This window comes from Schistocerca piceifrons, chromosome X (assembly GCF_021461385.2).
Source record: "Schistocerca piceifrons isolate TAMUIC-IGC-003096 chromosome X, iqSchPice1.1, whole genome shotgun sequence".
Classification (NCBI taxonomy): domain Eukaryota; kingdom Metazoa; phylum Arthropoda; class Insecta; order Orthoptera; family Acrididae; genus Schistocerca; species Schistocerca piceifrons.
The window spans coordinates 200,527,953-200,543,987 of NC_060149.1; the positions used below are offsets into that span (position 1 = coordinate 200,527,953).

The 16,035-nt window shown below is 35.9% G+C and overlaps 1 protein-coding gene across 1 annotated transcript in view; it reads right to left on the reverse strand.

Moving 5' to 3' along the window:
- Window positions 1–254: 254 nt before the first annotated feature.
- LOC124722248 (sodium-dependent transporter bedraggled) overlaps window positions 255–16,035 on the reverse strand; it is a 733,406-nt gene continuing 717,625 nt past the window's right edge. The window contains exons 19-21 of the mRNA XM_047247438.1: window positions 11,174–11,371; window positions 10,243–10,430; window positions 255–1,047 (exon numbers count right to left, since the gene is read on the reverse strand). Coding sequence (XP_047103394.1) covers window positions 696–1,047; window positions 10,243–10,430; window positions 11,174–11,371 — 738 coding nt within the window. The 3' untranslated portion in view covers window positions 255–695. The remainder of the gene's footprint in view (window positions 1,048–10,242; window positions 10,431–11,173; window positions 11,372–16,035) is intronic.

The following is a 16,035-nucleotide window of genomic DNA, read 5'->3' on the forward strand; positions in this document are numbered from 1 at the left end:
TATGTGATAATTTGTAACTGTATGTGCTGAGCTAAAATGTTTTTCTGTGCATGATTAATACAAATGTGTCAAATGATGAGACACTGAGTTCTAGTACAGAAGTTATCAGAGTATCACCATGTTCTATGTAACTGATATAATGTCCATCTTGTTACCTTATGACTGATATTAACTAGAGTTTCTTTCTTGATTGTTCCTGCTCACTGAAGAAGACTTGATGAAGGATAGAAATGACAGATGACAGATAACCATTGTCCAGTAAGAATTTATGTTTTATTACAAATCATTTTCGCATCATCGCATAATTTTTCCAAAAGTACAATACATGGATAAAATCCATAATAAAATATCAGTGAATGGGACACACACACACACACACACACACACACACACGCACACACACACACACACACACACAGTCTGTGAATGTCCTCCAAGACTGAACTTTCAGTAAACACTGACATTTGCTATATGTTCCACATATATCAGTACACACTGATATCTGAATTATAAATCAGTTATCAATACAATGAAGGTACAAGAGATGACAGTAATTTTAGTTAATCTAAATTTGGCTAAAAAAAGAAAACACACACACACACACACACACACACACACACACACACACACACACACACACACACACAAAAGTCTGAAGAGACACAGATAATGTTACTGAGACCACATCTTTGGTATCATATCAGAGAAGTTGAATGCCGTTCCACCTTTGCAGGTTCAACATTATCTTGCTGGGATCGCGGCACTGGCCTTCGAACACTGCTTCTGAGGACACTAACAACTTCGGCAGCTGTCATGGTGGACTGTGAGGGGTTCATGTTTGCCTCACTATTAACAGGGCAGTTCATCTCCACAAGAACAGCAGCATAATCTGGTGGTGGGGCTTGACTGTTACTGGATGATGCAGTTACTGCAGCTGCTAATGACCTTGGTCCGGCAGGGAACTCAGAGGTGTTGCTGCTGTCAGTCAGAGCTTGTGTGATTCTGCGCACACTACGTCGGAAGCTTTGCCTTAACAGCTTTGCAATTCTGTTGAGCAAATAATTAAGATCTGTATAACACAATATTTAATATTTAACACAAAAAGTATGAGTGGCAATAACTTAAAAGATTAATTGCGTTATAATAATTGATAGTAAGTGTGTCATTCATGAAAGTGTAGGCTGACAACACAGAAACCACATTGATGTACAATTTCATGTATAAGATGTAGTGGAAATGAAGAGGAAAGAGGCACTGACATACCTCACTTATTCACTTGGACTATTAGTCATTATGACCAGACACATTTATCTATTCACTGTAAACAGAGGAATAGGTTTTTACAACAACAAGTCAGTGGTGGCCCTAGTCATTACTAGTAATTGTAAGTTTTAGTTACTTTTATTGCCTTAGGTCCACAGTGACTGTGAAGTTCTTATGTAGCTTAATATTTTTCTCTAACAGTGAGAATCTGACTCATCATGCTAATTTACACACACTTTGATCCCACCACTGACAAACAAAACACTTAGATCTACCCACAAAAATTTCTCCAGTGTACTTGAATCACTCACAGTCTACCTTTATTTTTTTTAACAAACTTAACATTTACAATGATAGCAAAAACTTATAAAAGCCACATTAATCTAAATCCACAGAAATATGACAAAGAAGACCAGAATTGTTGAGAACTTTGGAATCAAGGAGTGTGCATATACATAAATATATCTGTAATGTATTTGACATATCCTACAGTATTGTGCACAATGGACAAACAAAAAATAAATAATGAAGATGTTTACTGTCCATCAATGGTGCCATTGGAAAACTAAATATTTCAACCCTTGCTTTCAGAAAACTGATTTCGCTTATGTCAAAATTATCCATTGTTTATGAACCATGCAAACATTTAGTGGCTTTCTTACATTCATGAATATGTTTATTGAATGGAAGAGTAACTAACTAAACATTGGGCTTGACAAACATGCATAGCTATGCAAAACTGAAATCACGACAGTCTAGCATACATAAATGTCAACATTTTTAGTAAGTGGAATTCTACTTCATGTCTCTCATCCTCAATTCAAGGCTCTAGAACTTAATGAAAATAATGTTCTTTACACTGTCACAAAATTTAGTACACTGTTTCTGTACCAACTAACTGTCATTATTTTGATGCTTTGTGAGCTTCAATGCGGCACAAATCCATTCAAGTTCTCTTATTGTTCTTGTCTGTTGCTATTTGATATTTATTTGTCCATGACATCTTGAATGTACATAGAATGTACAGGAAAATGTTGGACATCACTATAAAATATCATTAATTACTTATGGTTACAAAACAGATTATTGGTACATTATTACTATTGGTTCAGTGGTTATAATGCTACTATGGTTTCAGTGGATAATACTGGTACATTATTGTTTATCAAAGAACTCTTTCAGACTGTAGAAACAGCGGTCAATTTAGATATACCTTCACTGCAACCCTGAGTCCTGCGATCTTGTTTACTGACTATACGGTAGACACAATTCCAGAATCTAAATATCTTTTCTCTGACATGTAGAAAGCCATTTTGGCAGAGCTTAGTTTCTGTTCGGTGCATATGGCAATCCATTTTTTGCCTTGTATTGTGGGTGTACACTTATATTTTTGAGGAAGGGTGTAGAATTTTTCGTGGCATACTGCTTTATGAATACTACAGTTTCATATACAGAGTGAACATTAATAAAACCGACAAACTACAGGGATGGGTACCTGATGGAAGATGGAGGGAAAAGGGTCTTATGAACATGTGTCTGGAAATGCATCGTTGTCAACAATAGATGACACTGACGAATGACAGTTCTTCTGACCACGTGTTGTGGGTTCCTTGTGCATTGCAGGCTGTGTGATTGATGCAATGTACTGTAAGCACCAGAATGGTCCATTATTCATGTTGGGAACAAGCTGAGATGGTGTTTGTGTATGGCCAAGCCCATGGAAATGGTTGAGAGGCAGCACGACTATACCAAACCAAGTACCCTCATAGACACCAACCACATCACACAACATTTCAAGCCCTTTTTGGGTGTTTGTATGACAATGTGTCCTTTCAGATAGAAGAACATGCTGGGAGGTGGCAGACTGTGCATATACCAGAGTTGGAGAACTGGGTTCTACAGGATATTGAGATGAACTCTAATACAAGCTTCAGGCAAGTGACCCATCAACATGTGTAAACGAAAGAGTGATTATGTGTATCCTGCATGGCCACTGCTACTTCCCCTACCACTTGCAATCTCATGGAGGCCACTTTGAACATCTGTTGTGATGTTGATGCGCTGCAGCTGTGTACTGTGTTCCAAGACAATTTGTTGGTGTTGCATAAACACACTGTCCATTTCCAGATACATGTTCATCAGATCTTTTTTTCCTCAGTTTCCTGTCAGGAATCCATCCCTGGAGTTTATCGGTTTTATTAGTGTTCACACTGTATGTCCAGGCATATAAATGGGAAGATTTGTAGTTTAATGTAGAGTGGTGCAAAATCTGTGTGTGGTGCCTTCTATGAGTCTTATGATTCTTTTTTAGATTATGAACAACTTAACTGTTTTGGGAAGCAAACAAAGCACCGAAAATGACTTCTTAATAATTGGTGATTCACTAATTAAAAACATTGCAGTACCGAATACCAAAATTGATGTCCGCCCAGAGATGGGTATAAATCAATTAAATAATCACCTCACGAACATGCAGACAATGAAACAAAATGCATTCCCGCTGGGACATCACAATGAAAACTACAAAGGTGTATTCATCCACGTGGGGACAACTTCACTGCAAAACAGCAGTGAAGAAGAGATTGTAAATGAAGCAAGAAATCTAATCTGGATGGCAAAAAATGTGTACCAGCTTCAAAGTTAATTATTAGTAGTGTCATGCACAGAAGATCGGTAAGTGATAAATAAATAGACAGGCTAAACAATCGCATCAGATAGCAGTGCAACAGACTTGGTGCAGTTTTCATGGCTTCATATAAATTTATCAGTGGTAAATGTGTAGGACAAGATCCAAACAGGTTAGGATCGGCAATGTTCAGCAATATGTATAGTGATATTTGTAAGATCATGCTTAGTAAGGGAAACGAGTATGCAGAGATAGTGGTGTAAAAAGCTGATAACGAAGTTGAAATGAAAATACACAAACAGTGTTTCAAAACAGATGCTATTAGGAATATTAAAAAACATAACAATATGTTCGTAATGCACTTGAACATAAACGGGTTAAGTTCAAACTACACAAATGGCAGAGAAACAAAACTTAATGTCCTGCAAATTGTTTTGTTAGAAATACCAAATATCAAGGTTGTATACTTGAATGAACACTGGCTTATAAAGGATAGTATCAAAATCTTAAATAATCTTGATAATTTTAATGTTGCCAGCAGCTTCTGTAGGAGTAATTTAACTTGAGCAGGATCGTGCATACTTGTGGAAAGATCAATGGAATATAGAGCAAGATTAGATTTCGATTCTCTTAATGAAGAATATATATTTGAAAGCTGTTGTGTAAAGTTAAGGCAAAATATTGTAATTCTATCTGTGTATAGAATTCCAGGCACAGAAATAACGGAGCATTTTTTGTCAAAATTCCAGTGTCTGTTGCCAAAACTTCAAAAAGAAACCGCGAGAAGAGTCATAATAACTGCTGATTTCAACATAGATCTTGCCAGTGAAGCTAGTAACTCGAAATAATTCACTGATATGATTCAAATATTGGGTTTCAGTGCAAGTTTAACTGATTTTACTCAAGTAAATGAAATGTCTGCCTCATGTATAGATAATATTCAATTACACTTATAATGAGGTAAATAAGTTTTATTTAGATTTAATACTTTCTGATCATTGCACTCTGTTAATGTAGTTACCAAAAACAATAGAACCCTACTCGGAAAAAAATCTACACCAAACACCAGTTCAGCAAAGAAAGAACTTATTCTATCATAGATTACATAAGGTAGAGTGGGCTATAGATCCTAGTATTTCATGCTCTGAAAATTTTGCTTATTTCTTGGCAAACTTCCTACACGTTTTTAATGAAACTTTCCTCCTTATTGTAAATCATTAAAAAGTAGGAAATAAAGTTAAGTGGATTACTGAAGGAATAAAAATGTCCAGTGCAAGAAAAAGACAGCTACATAGGGAACCAAAACATAACAGAAGTCCTAATTTTGTTACCTATGTAAAAGATTACAAAAATATTTTTAAAAAAGTTGTAAAGGCAGCCAAAGAACTGGCAAATAATCGATTTATATTGGACAGCGAAAACAAATCAAAGGCATTATAGTCAGTGATCAAAGTTGAAATAGGTGCCGCAGGTAGAGGCCATGATATTTCTGAAATAAAGATGGAGGATAAAACTATGGTAAATCCTCCTCAAATTTCTGAATGATTTAATGAATTTTTTTATAAATTAAAAAAAACCTAACATCAATGTAGAAGATTACCCAGACAAGGTAAATTTCTTCAATAGTGAGCAACTTGAAGAAGAATTTTTCAGTACGTTTACCAAAACTATTGTAAAAGATATAGAAAATGTGGCACTCTCACTAAAAAGTAAAACATCAGCAGGATGAGATGGAATTCCAACAAAAGTATTAAAAACAGTCTCTAAAATAATTGTGCAGCCACTAACTACAATAATTAATCAGTCCCTTCAAGAAGGTTATTTTCCAGACACACTGAAGTGCGCACTAGTTAAGTCACTATTCAAAAAAGGCACAAAAGAACATATGGGAAAATATCATTCAGTCTCTCTTCTTCCATCACTATCAAAAATATTTGAAAAGTTAGTCACCATACAAAATCAAAATTCATAGAAAAATTTAAAATTATCTCAAAAAATCAGTATGGATTTCAAAAAGGCAAAATCATAATATCTGCTATAAATAATTTTGTTAATGAAATAAGCTCATCTCTAGACAACCCACTGCACGACAGGAATTTTTGGGACCTATCGAAGGCCTTTGATAGTGTGAATCGTTCCTCGCTACTCTGCAAACTGGAAAAGTATGGAATTAAGAGCACAGTATTAGAATGGTTTAAGTCCTATCTAACTAACCAAAGACAAAAAGTGCTTATATCATCAGAGAAAGGAACTTATATTTAAAAATGGAAAACCATTTTACATGGAGTACCCCAAGGTTCTGTCTTAGGTCCCATTCTGTTTCTGTTTTACGTAAATGATCATCCACTTAATATTGAATATCACTCAGTTTTATTTGCATATGACACAAGTTTAATCATTGAAAGTAACAGTACTGATCAAATTCCACAAACTGTATTAAATACTTTAGAAAAATTAGATACCTAGTTTGATTTAAATGGTTAAAATCAAACATTGAAAAGACTCAGTTAATGCAGTTTAAAAGAAAACAAGCAAAATTAAATGATATTCAGGTCAATCACAGAAACCACAATTTGCAGGAAGCTAACTGTGTGAAATTTCTAGGAATGCAACTAGATAAAAATGTACCATGGGGATCACATATACAGTACCTTGCAAATAAATTAAATAGCCTAGGATTTGCAATGAGTGTATTGTACAATGGTACTAGTACGGACATACAAAAAGTAGAGTCAGTAATAAGGTATAGAATTGTATTTTGGGGTAACTCAGACCATGTTTGTCGAATACTAAAACTTCAGAAAACCATCATTAGAAATATGCACAATGTAGGATGAAGATAACCATGTCACCCACTCTTTAAAAAATCTAGGTATATTAAGTGTTTCCTCACTATACATATATGAGCTGATTATCTTTGTACACAGTAACCCTGATTTATTTGTAGCAAATCATTTTCAACATGAATACATACCAGAAATCAAAATAATGTTATGCTGCCCACCCACCATTTAAAACTTTAAGCTCGAACTCCACATTATATGGGTATGAAAATTTATAACAAAAAGAAAGGAAGAGAATTGCTCAGCATAAATTTAAAAACACTGAAATAATCCTTATATTAGAAACTAGTGCAGAAATGTTACTATTCTGTAGAAAAATTCATAAATGACAACCTGAAAATATGATCAGGAGAGAGCAGGTACTTAGGACTGTTGATTTTTAAAAGTTTGTTACTTCTGAAGAAAAATTATTAATTGCTTAGTTAAGTAATTATTCAGTGCCATGTATTATATTACTGGTATTATAAGGCAAATTGTAAACCAGTTTTTGTGTTCTGATGAGTCTCCTGTCCATTAAGTCAATGGCTTGAAATTGTATGTTACGAGACAATAAACTTCTATTCTATTCCCCAGAAAATGACTCTGTACTCCATGATCTTTAACATCAAATGCCTTCAATAAGGCAAGGCATACACCAGTAATATAGTCACAACTATCCACTTACTGGTAAATTTGACCCAGGAACTCATAGATAGCAGTGCTGGTTGAGCAATTCTTCCTAAGCCCTTGTTGTGCTGTGAATAGAATTTGGTGTTCTTGCATGAAGCCTGTCAGTCTTTTGTGGAAGACATTCTCTAAAATTTTTGAGAAGCTGGACAATAGTGCAACTGGCCTGTAACTGACACCTTCTTCTATGTTTGCTTTTTTTTTTGGACACTGCTTTCAATTTCACAATTTTTAGACAAAAAAGGAAAATCCTTGATTCCAGTGAACTATTGCATAAATGTGCCAGTGGTTTTACGATGAGTTTACAACACCTTCTTATTATTTTATCGGGTGTATCATATACTCCTGAAGATTGTTTCATTTTTAAAGTTTTTGTGATCTAAATTTCTTTTGCAGTCATTGGGTATAGACAAATGAGGCAGCAGAGCTGCTGATCTTAATTGATGGGCCGTGCGGGATTAGCCGAGCGGTCTAAGGCGCTACAGTCATGGACTGTGCGGCTGGTCCTGGCGGAGGTTTGAGTCCTCCCTCAGGCATGGGTGTGTCTGTTTGTCCTTAGAATAATTTAGGTTATGTAGTGTGTAAGCTTAGGGACTGATGACCTTAGCAGTTAAGTCCCATAAGATTTCACTCACATTTGAACATTTAATTGGTGGTGCTGTTACATTCTGGTTACTTGCATTAATCTTACTGATTAGTTGCCCACTTTTATTTGTAAAATAGTTGTTGAAGATCTTCAGTGGTGCCAAACCACAGTCATATAGTTATTTTTTGAAAGAATACACCACTGTATATTAATGTATTTTTCTTTTTTCTTCTATTTTCTTCTGTACAATCTAGATTTTGGCTTTTATGCCATTATTGAGTACAATGCTAAATGTTCTTAAATCATTAACATGTCATATCTGGTAAAGTCAGCCCAATGCAGATAAACAATACTAGCACATGTCTTTCAGAAGAAAATTACAGTAATATATAGTCAAATGTTGGAGTATTCTTTCAAAAAATAGTTGTTGCAGATATTTGCTACTATTCTTGATTCTTATTGTCTCTTCATCTTTACACAGATTGATAATGGCATTTCTGGTAATGACATTATCTGTCCATCATTTTACAACTTTTCACATAGCTTTTGTCTTATTTCCAGCAGATTATATATGAAAGCCACTGGACTTCATTTTTGCTTCTTTAACTACTTTTTTAAAAATATTGTCTTGTATTTTCTGTAGTAAGCAAGAAATTCATTGCCCATCTGCTGAATCTTTATAGTATTATATGGTTTTCACTTTCTTTTTGTTGGAGATCATAATTCTAGCTGTTGCCCAAGACTTGTTTTTGTTATTTGACCTTAGTCTGCATTTTTTCATTGGGAGTGCAGCTTCATAACAGTTAGTAAATATTTCCACAAATCTGTTGGACTGTTCACCTGTACTGCCATGCTTGTATACTACATCCCATGTTTCCTTAGCTAATAACTATCTGAAGGTACCTATATTTTGTTCACTTAGGATTCATTCTTCTTCAACTAATTCTGTTTGCATTGTAGTTTTAGGAACTTTGTTGAAAGCAATATACTATCCATTATCATAATTAAATCCTATATATATGGTTCCAGCCCAGAAATAATTACTTTCTGTATTTATAAATACAAGGAGTGAAAGGCTATGTGCAATTTGTACAAAAACCAGATGGCAGTTATAAGAGTCGAAGGGCATGAAAGGGATGCAGTGGTTCGGAAGGGAGTGAGACAGTGCTGTAGTCTATCCCCAATGGAAACAAAAGAAAAAATTGGAGTAGGAATCAAAATCCAGGGCAAAGAAATAAAAACCTTGAGGTTCGCCAATGACACTGTAATTTTGTCAGAGACAGCAAAGGACTTGGAAGAGCAGTTGAATGGAATGGACAGTGTCTCAGAAGGAGGATATAAAATGAACATCAACAAAAGCAAAACTAGGGTAATGGAATGTAGTCAAATTAAATCAGGTGTTTCCAAGGGAATTAGATAAGGAAATGAGACACTTAATTTAGTAGATCAGTTTTGCTATTTGGGCAGGAAAATAACTGATGATGATCAAAGTAGAGAGGATATAAAATGTAGACTAACCAAGCCAAGGGAAGTATTTCTGAAGAAGAGAAATTTGTCAACATCAAGTTTAGATTTAAGTGGCAGGAAGTCTTTTCTGAAAGTATTTGTAAGGAATGTAGCCATGTATGGAACTGAAACATGGACGATAAACAATTTAGACAAGAAGAGAATAGAAGATGTGGCGCTACAGAAGAATGTTGAAGATTAGATGGATAGATCACATAACTAATGAGGAGGTACTGAATAGAACTGGGGTGCAGAGGAATTTGTGGCACAACGTGACTAGCAGAAGGGATCAGTTGATTGGTAGAAATTGTAGAGGGAGACCAAGAGAAGAATACACTAAGCAGATTCAGAGGGATGTAGATTGCATTAGTTACTTGGAGATGGATAGGCTTGCACAGGGTAGAGTAATGCGTAGAGCTGCATCAAACCAGTCCACAAACAACAAATATCCAGTAGAAAGTAATACAGAAGAGATATTTTCATTCAACTAAATTTTATATAAAAAAGTTATCTTTTTTCACCAAACACCACACAGTTCCTCTCAGTGTGATATTAAACAAAATGTTGTCAAAAATGTACAGCTTTTTTAGTAACATGTGGAGCAGAGACTAATAAAGCAATGTTCATTTTATGTGTGTGTTATGAAACAGGCAAGTACTTGTTGATCATATTCCGTGAGTGTAAAAACATGTCAAGATCATATAAATCAAATACAATATACAGTGAAACAACTGTAACAATTGGCAACTTACCTTGCTCCAGTTGCTGTAGTATATGATGGTGGAGGAGTATATTTAGGTGGTGGATCCTCAAAAGCTGGTTCTTGCACAGGTGAAGATATGATGTTGGTAGTGCTAGTTGTGTTAACATTATTTGTAGAATGGGTACTGTCATGACCCTCTTCTGCATCTACCGGTGGGCGGTAAAGTAACCGGATTCTCTGAAATATAATTTTTTTTTTAAATTTAAGTGCTCGTTATTAACTTAAACCATAAAACACAAAATGTGTGAATCTATGATCATAAATGGATAAGCAGACATACCTTTTTGTAAGACACAGTGTCGAACATCGTTAGTGGGTATCCTTGGACCTGCAGCTTATTCTAATTCTGTCATAGCATAATGTGATCAGGCTTGGGATAGTGTAAGATAGAAATAATTTTAGCTATTAAATTGTTGGATCTGAATCACATGACTTATGTGCACAATGAACAACTGACCATTCCTTCTCTAATGGAATCATTGCCCATGAGGCATTATGCTCAAACCTATCTTCTTTCAGGTGACCGCTAATTTTGTGTCTGCAGAACAGTTATAGATATTTGCTACACACTGTGTGAATCTGGCAGAAGAATAAATCAGCCAGTCATCTTTCAACTAGTCTGCTTCTTTTTGAAGTCGGTTAGTGTGGCCTTGGCTATGAGATGATTCCAGAGATCCTCTAGCATTATATTTTGTAACTTTTCTGCTCAATCTAAATTTAGATCTGAGCTTATTCAAGTCATAAGCCATTGCTGTGCAAACATATAGCCAGTGATGAGGTCATTTTAATCATAAAAAGATGTAAATGTCACGTAGCTACCCCATATATTTGTTGGTTATTATCTGACAAATTTCACAAGTGTTGCAGTTTTAATCAAGGCCCAGTGAGGAAAACATAATTATTGTGAAGAAGGTACTCACATCAAAGAGATCTGGTGGACCACCAGAAAGGTAGCGGCAACTCTGTATCACTGCCACCAGAGGGCCAGCTAACAATGGAAGAATCTGCATTAGTGATCCGATTTCCCTCACCCACAATGGCCAGTAATCATGACCTGTATTGTGCCAGATATACATTTCACGATAACGACCATTTTTAAAAATTGTGATGCACAGAACCTGAAAAAATAAAGATATATTTTAGTAATTGATCCACTGAATTTAATTTATATCATTAAAATAATTTCTGGGATTCCAAACACTTTGAGAAATTTTTCAACCACCAACAACGAAGAATGTTTTAGACAGATAAATATCCCCTACATATTGGTTATATGCATAGCATCATTAGTCATAATCTTTGTTGTTTTGTGTGTGTGTGTGTGGGGGGGGGGGAGACTATTTCCTGATGAGGACTAAAAAATCTGCAGCTGCTTCCAGGGACTCATAACAAAAGTTCATAGGTGTTTTCCTTCACTTTTGGGAAGAGGAAAACAATCACATCGGGGGTAAGACTGATGCATTTGTATAAGTGATATAGCTCAATCTTTCTACATGGAGCATGGACTTGTAGTTTGGACAGAGGATTGAGAGCAGTAGTTTAACAATTTGACATGGGACATTTGGATTAACTGTATATGATTTTACTGTGAAGTGGAAATGTCTTCATTGAGCCATCAGCCAAGAGGACTCAATATTAAAAAAAAGTTTCTCTCCAGAGTGTGCTGATTGTTAAAAAAATCATTCTGGCAAATCAGAAATGTCCATCCACCATTTCATGTGACACAAGATGCAAGACTGCAGATTTTGTATATATATTCTCAGCGCTGCTGTTAAATTAGATCAAGAACTGTCAGTACAAACTGGTGCTCTGTAAATGAGACTTCTATGAACTTAAAAAACAAACAGTTTATTCACTTTTCACTTCTGCACAATAATGTGTTTTTCTTTGTTGTTTTGTGTGTGTGTGTGGGGGGGGGGGGGGGGGAGAGACTATTTCCTGATGAGGACTAAAAAACCTGCAGCTGCTTCCAGGGACTCATAACAAAAGTTCATAGGTGTTTTCATTCACTTCTGGGAAGAGGAAAACAATCACATCGGGGGTAAGACTGATGCATTTGTGTATGGATTCAATACTCTTCTGAAAATGCTCTTCAGAAAAGGCTTACATTTTGACCACTCTGTAAGCAAGTGTGTCTTTGCAGTGTAACCATATCCCATATGGACCCACCTTTGGCAATTTACATCCTTCCAAGAAGCCAAGGAAGGCAGACTCCAGCATACTAATATGCCTTTAATTTAATGCATTCATCAGGTGTGTCTGTGTTGATGTGTGAAAAAAGTGTTCACTACTCTGTCATCCACACTCCTTCCCCTCTTCAGTTCTTGTGGAATAAGTGAACTAATGTCATTAGCAAAGTTTTGTCACCAGTTACATTAGAATTAACAATTTTGACCCATCTCTATTAAAACAGTAAGCACCCATTAACAGAGCTCCAAATGCTGGGCCTTATCCACAGATTACAAGCATCCTGATTAGAAGACTTCTGTGTAGGATCCTTGAGACACTGTCGACTCAGTTCCAGTAACATGTATAATGTGCTGATAGGTGTAGTGGGTGGCTTCTTAAGGAGATCCTGGAATGCAAAATATATTTTTTTAAACAGTGGCTGTTGCTGTGGACCTAGATTGTTTCTCATCTTCAGGAGAATTTATTTTGAGTCTGAAGTTACTGAACAAACAGAACACCATGGAAATGGAGGGAGGAGAATACCTTAATCCAATACAGTTGCTCAAGGCACTGCTTCACATTCATGTAAAAAATGTTATAGATAATAGTATTAACATCAAACAAAAACTGAAGTAATGTGTTATGGTATATTGATAATTTTTACTTTTGGCAGTGGTGGCCGCTGAGGCATTCCATTGGTGGTGCCACAAAAATTTTAGTTTGGTAGCATCAAACATATTATGGAATTTTGTCAATAATTCATATATTTCATAAGATATTATATCAAACAAAATGGAAATAAACACTTATTATAACAACACCCTTCTTATGCATAGTGAGAGTTTGATATATTCCTGAAGAACATGATAGCAAGCGTTTGTATGAGAGAGAGAGAGAGAGAGAGAGAGAGAGAGAGAGAGAGAGAGAGAGAGTGAGGTTGCTTTAACCATATCTGCATCAGATATAAAATGTAACACTAACCCTGGAAATCTCTCTCACTCACATATATGCATGCACTCGCACACATATCAACAGCACAGTTCTTCACTGCTCACAGGCTATATGCGCTCACTTTTACATGGCATATGTAAGTAGGGAGTGTTTTCATGTATGGTCGCTTAAGATACCGGTGGAGATTGGGCCTGAACTACCATGTTGACGACACTGCCAGTCACAGCTAACACTTGCGCTCTACCAGTTACCGAATAATTTACGTGCTCCACATTGCTTTGAGTTGTACTTGCTAGTTGTTTCCTTTTCTTATTTTGAAATGAGTGCAGAGAGCAATCTTGCTCTGTCACAGGGTTCGAATACAACTCTCACAGCACCAGAAGGAATCAGCAATCCATATGTCCATTATTACATCAGTTCTGGCTTTCCAGGACCACAGAAAATGGATGTAGGCTGCCAGCCCTGTGAGAGGGAGGTGTGGCTTGTCTTCGTACCACTCCACTCTTCTCCCCTCAACAGCTAGAACTTGTTTGTTTTACGTTCATGGTTGACTGCCAGGAAAGTGTCTGCTACAACATGACTGCTGGTGCCAGAAATAATAGAGTGCATATAAACTATTCGAACTTGTAATCTGGATTTTGTGAAGCAAATTTAATCAAATTACTGACATTTAAAACTAAATGTGCTGTACTCACTCAGCAACTCCATGACTTTGGAAAGACAGCTTCAAAATATTTAATAGGAATGGTATTGGAAATCCATTCCTTGTCGCGAAATAAAAATGTTGCTCTCAAACGGAAATCTTCAATTTTACACTTGAATTACTCTTCACAGGATAGCATCCCTAAGGCACTCAGTCATTCTTCTTTCATGGTGTTTTGCAGGAATGTTTTAATTCTCTTGAGCACTGAAAAGCATCACTCAGTTTCTAATGTCGTTATTAGCAGTTTCAAAACTTTTAACTGTCTCTTTGAATGTTCATCCTCCAGAATCAGCGAAAGAAATGGAACTGTGCCAGAAACTGCTCTCAACTCAAGCTAATGTAGAAGACTTGAAGCTCACCCTTCTAATTTTTTTTCCGGAAATGTATATGTGTCTGTAATTTCAAGGTATTTGTGTGGAAAAGTTGTGATGTATCTGTCAAACTGATTTACATCAAATAAGTTGTCTGGATTGAGGTGTCCAGTGAACTGAAAACGTGATTTTATTTCAAAAAGGATGCCAATGCACACTTCCAAAGCATCTCTTTTTTTTATACCCATCAAAAATCTGTGGCTTCTTGGCAGTCATTGTTTCGTCACTTTCGAAACTAATGTCATTAGGGATTGAGTCAATGTCATCTCTGATGTTTTGCATTACCACTTCAAATTTCTGGATGTCTTGTTTTGCTTTGGTCAGCTCGGTTATCTTCTTCTGAAGCTGATTAAAAAGTACGCCTGCATAAGGAATTATCTTATACAAAAATGATAATCAGAAAATGAATTCGTTATCTTGCAGTCTTTGTTGCATGAACCAGCTTTTTCAATAGTAGAAGATAGTTTTATGCTGTCACTTGTTTCAGTGACTTCCATAACAAGAATAGGATCTTCCCTGTTTTCAAAAACATCTTTTACCACCCCAGAATGGTAATTCCATCTCGTGAAACACACACAGCAAGCTTTTTTGAATAATGCTATGCAACACTTTTGATCTTTGTGGCGAGTAAAAAGAGAACAAAGAAGTACCTGAAAGATGTGCAAAAAAGATGCGGGCTTTGCAATTAACAGAGGCTGTCATAGATATAATATGGTTAAACTGATGCGCATAATAATGGATGTAGTTTTCATTTGGGTATTCGTCTTTAGTTTGTTTTTGAACCCCATTCGACTTGCCACTCATAATGTTTGTACCATCGCAACTCTGAGCTATTAGTTTTGCTCGGTCATCACCAATTAATGGTTCAATTCCTTTCAGAATACTCTCAGCTATAGTATGAACATTCTGACTTCCTGGATTAACAAAGTTCCAAACTCTTTCAGCAGGTTTCTCTTAACAATATAACACAAAATAATAACCAATTGAAATTTGCAAGTCACATCTGTGGTTTCAGCTGCTATGATTGCAACATAATTGGCAAGTTTAATCTCTTTTCAAACTTCGTCATGGTACACTGCCAACATGCATTGCAGTAGTTCATGCTGAACAGTCTTAGAAATGCCTTTGAACACTGATGCTTGATTGAGATGAACATGAAGATCTTTATCCTGTTCTGTACTGAAGTGAAGCTCACGGAAAACTTCCTTATTTTGACAGGCACCAGATTCATCATGGCCCCTGAGAGCCAGTTCCAAAGCACCACAGTACTGAATACAGTTTACAATTAAATTGAATATATGTCTATTCTTTTCTACACGTTTGTTGTGGCTGTCAGTTGTTTGTCTATATTGCAAATCTAATTTCTGCTGAATGTTGGTTTTGGCTAGAAATGATAGACTAAGCACATTATTCATGTGTCACTTTGACATTTCATGTACTTTTATTTTAGACCATATATGCCCAATATCAGTTATTTCAGTCTTACCCCAATGAACATCTCCTCAAAATAACACACAAAAAAACAGTGTTGCTTTCTTCACAGCCACAAATCCATTTGTTCTTTGGTAAATTTCTGGATTGAACTTAT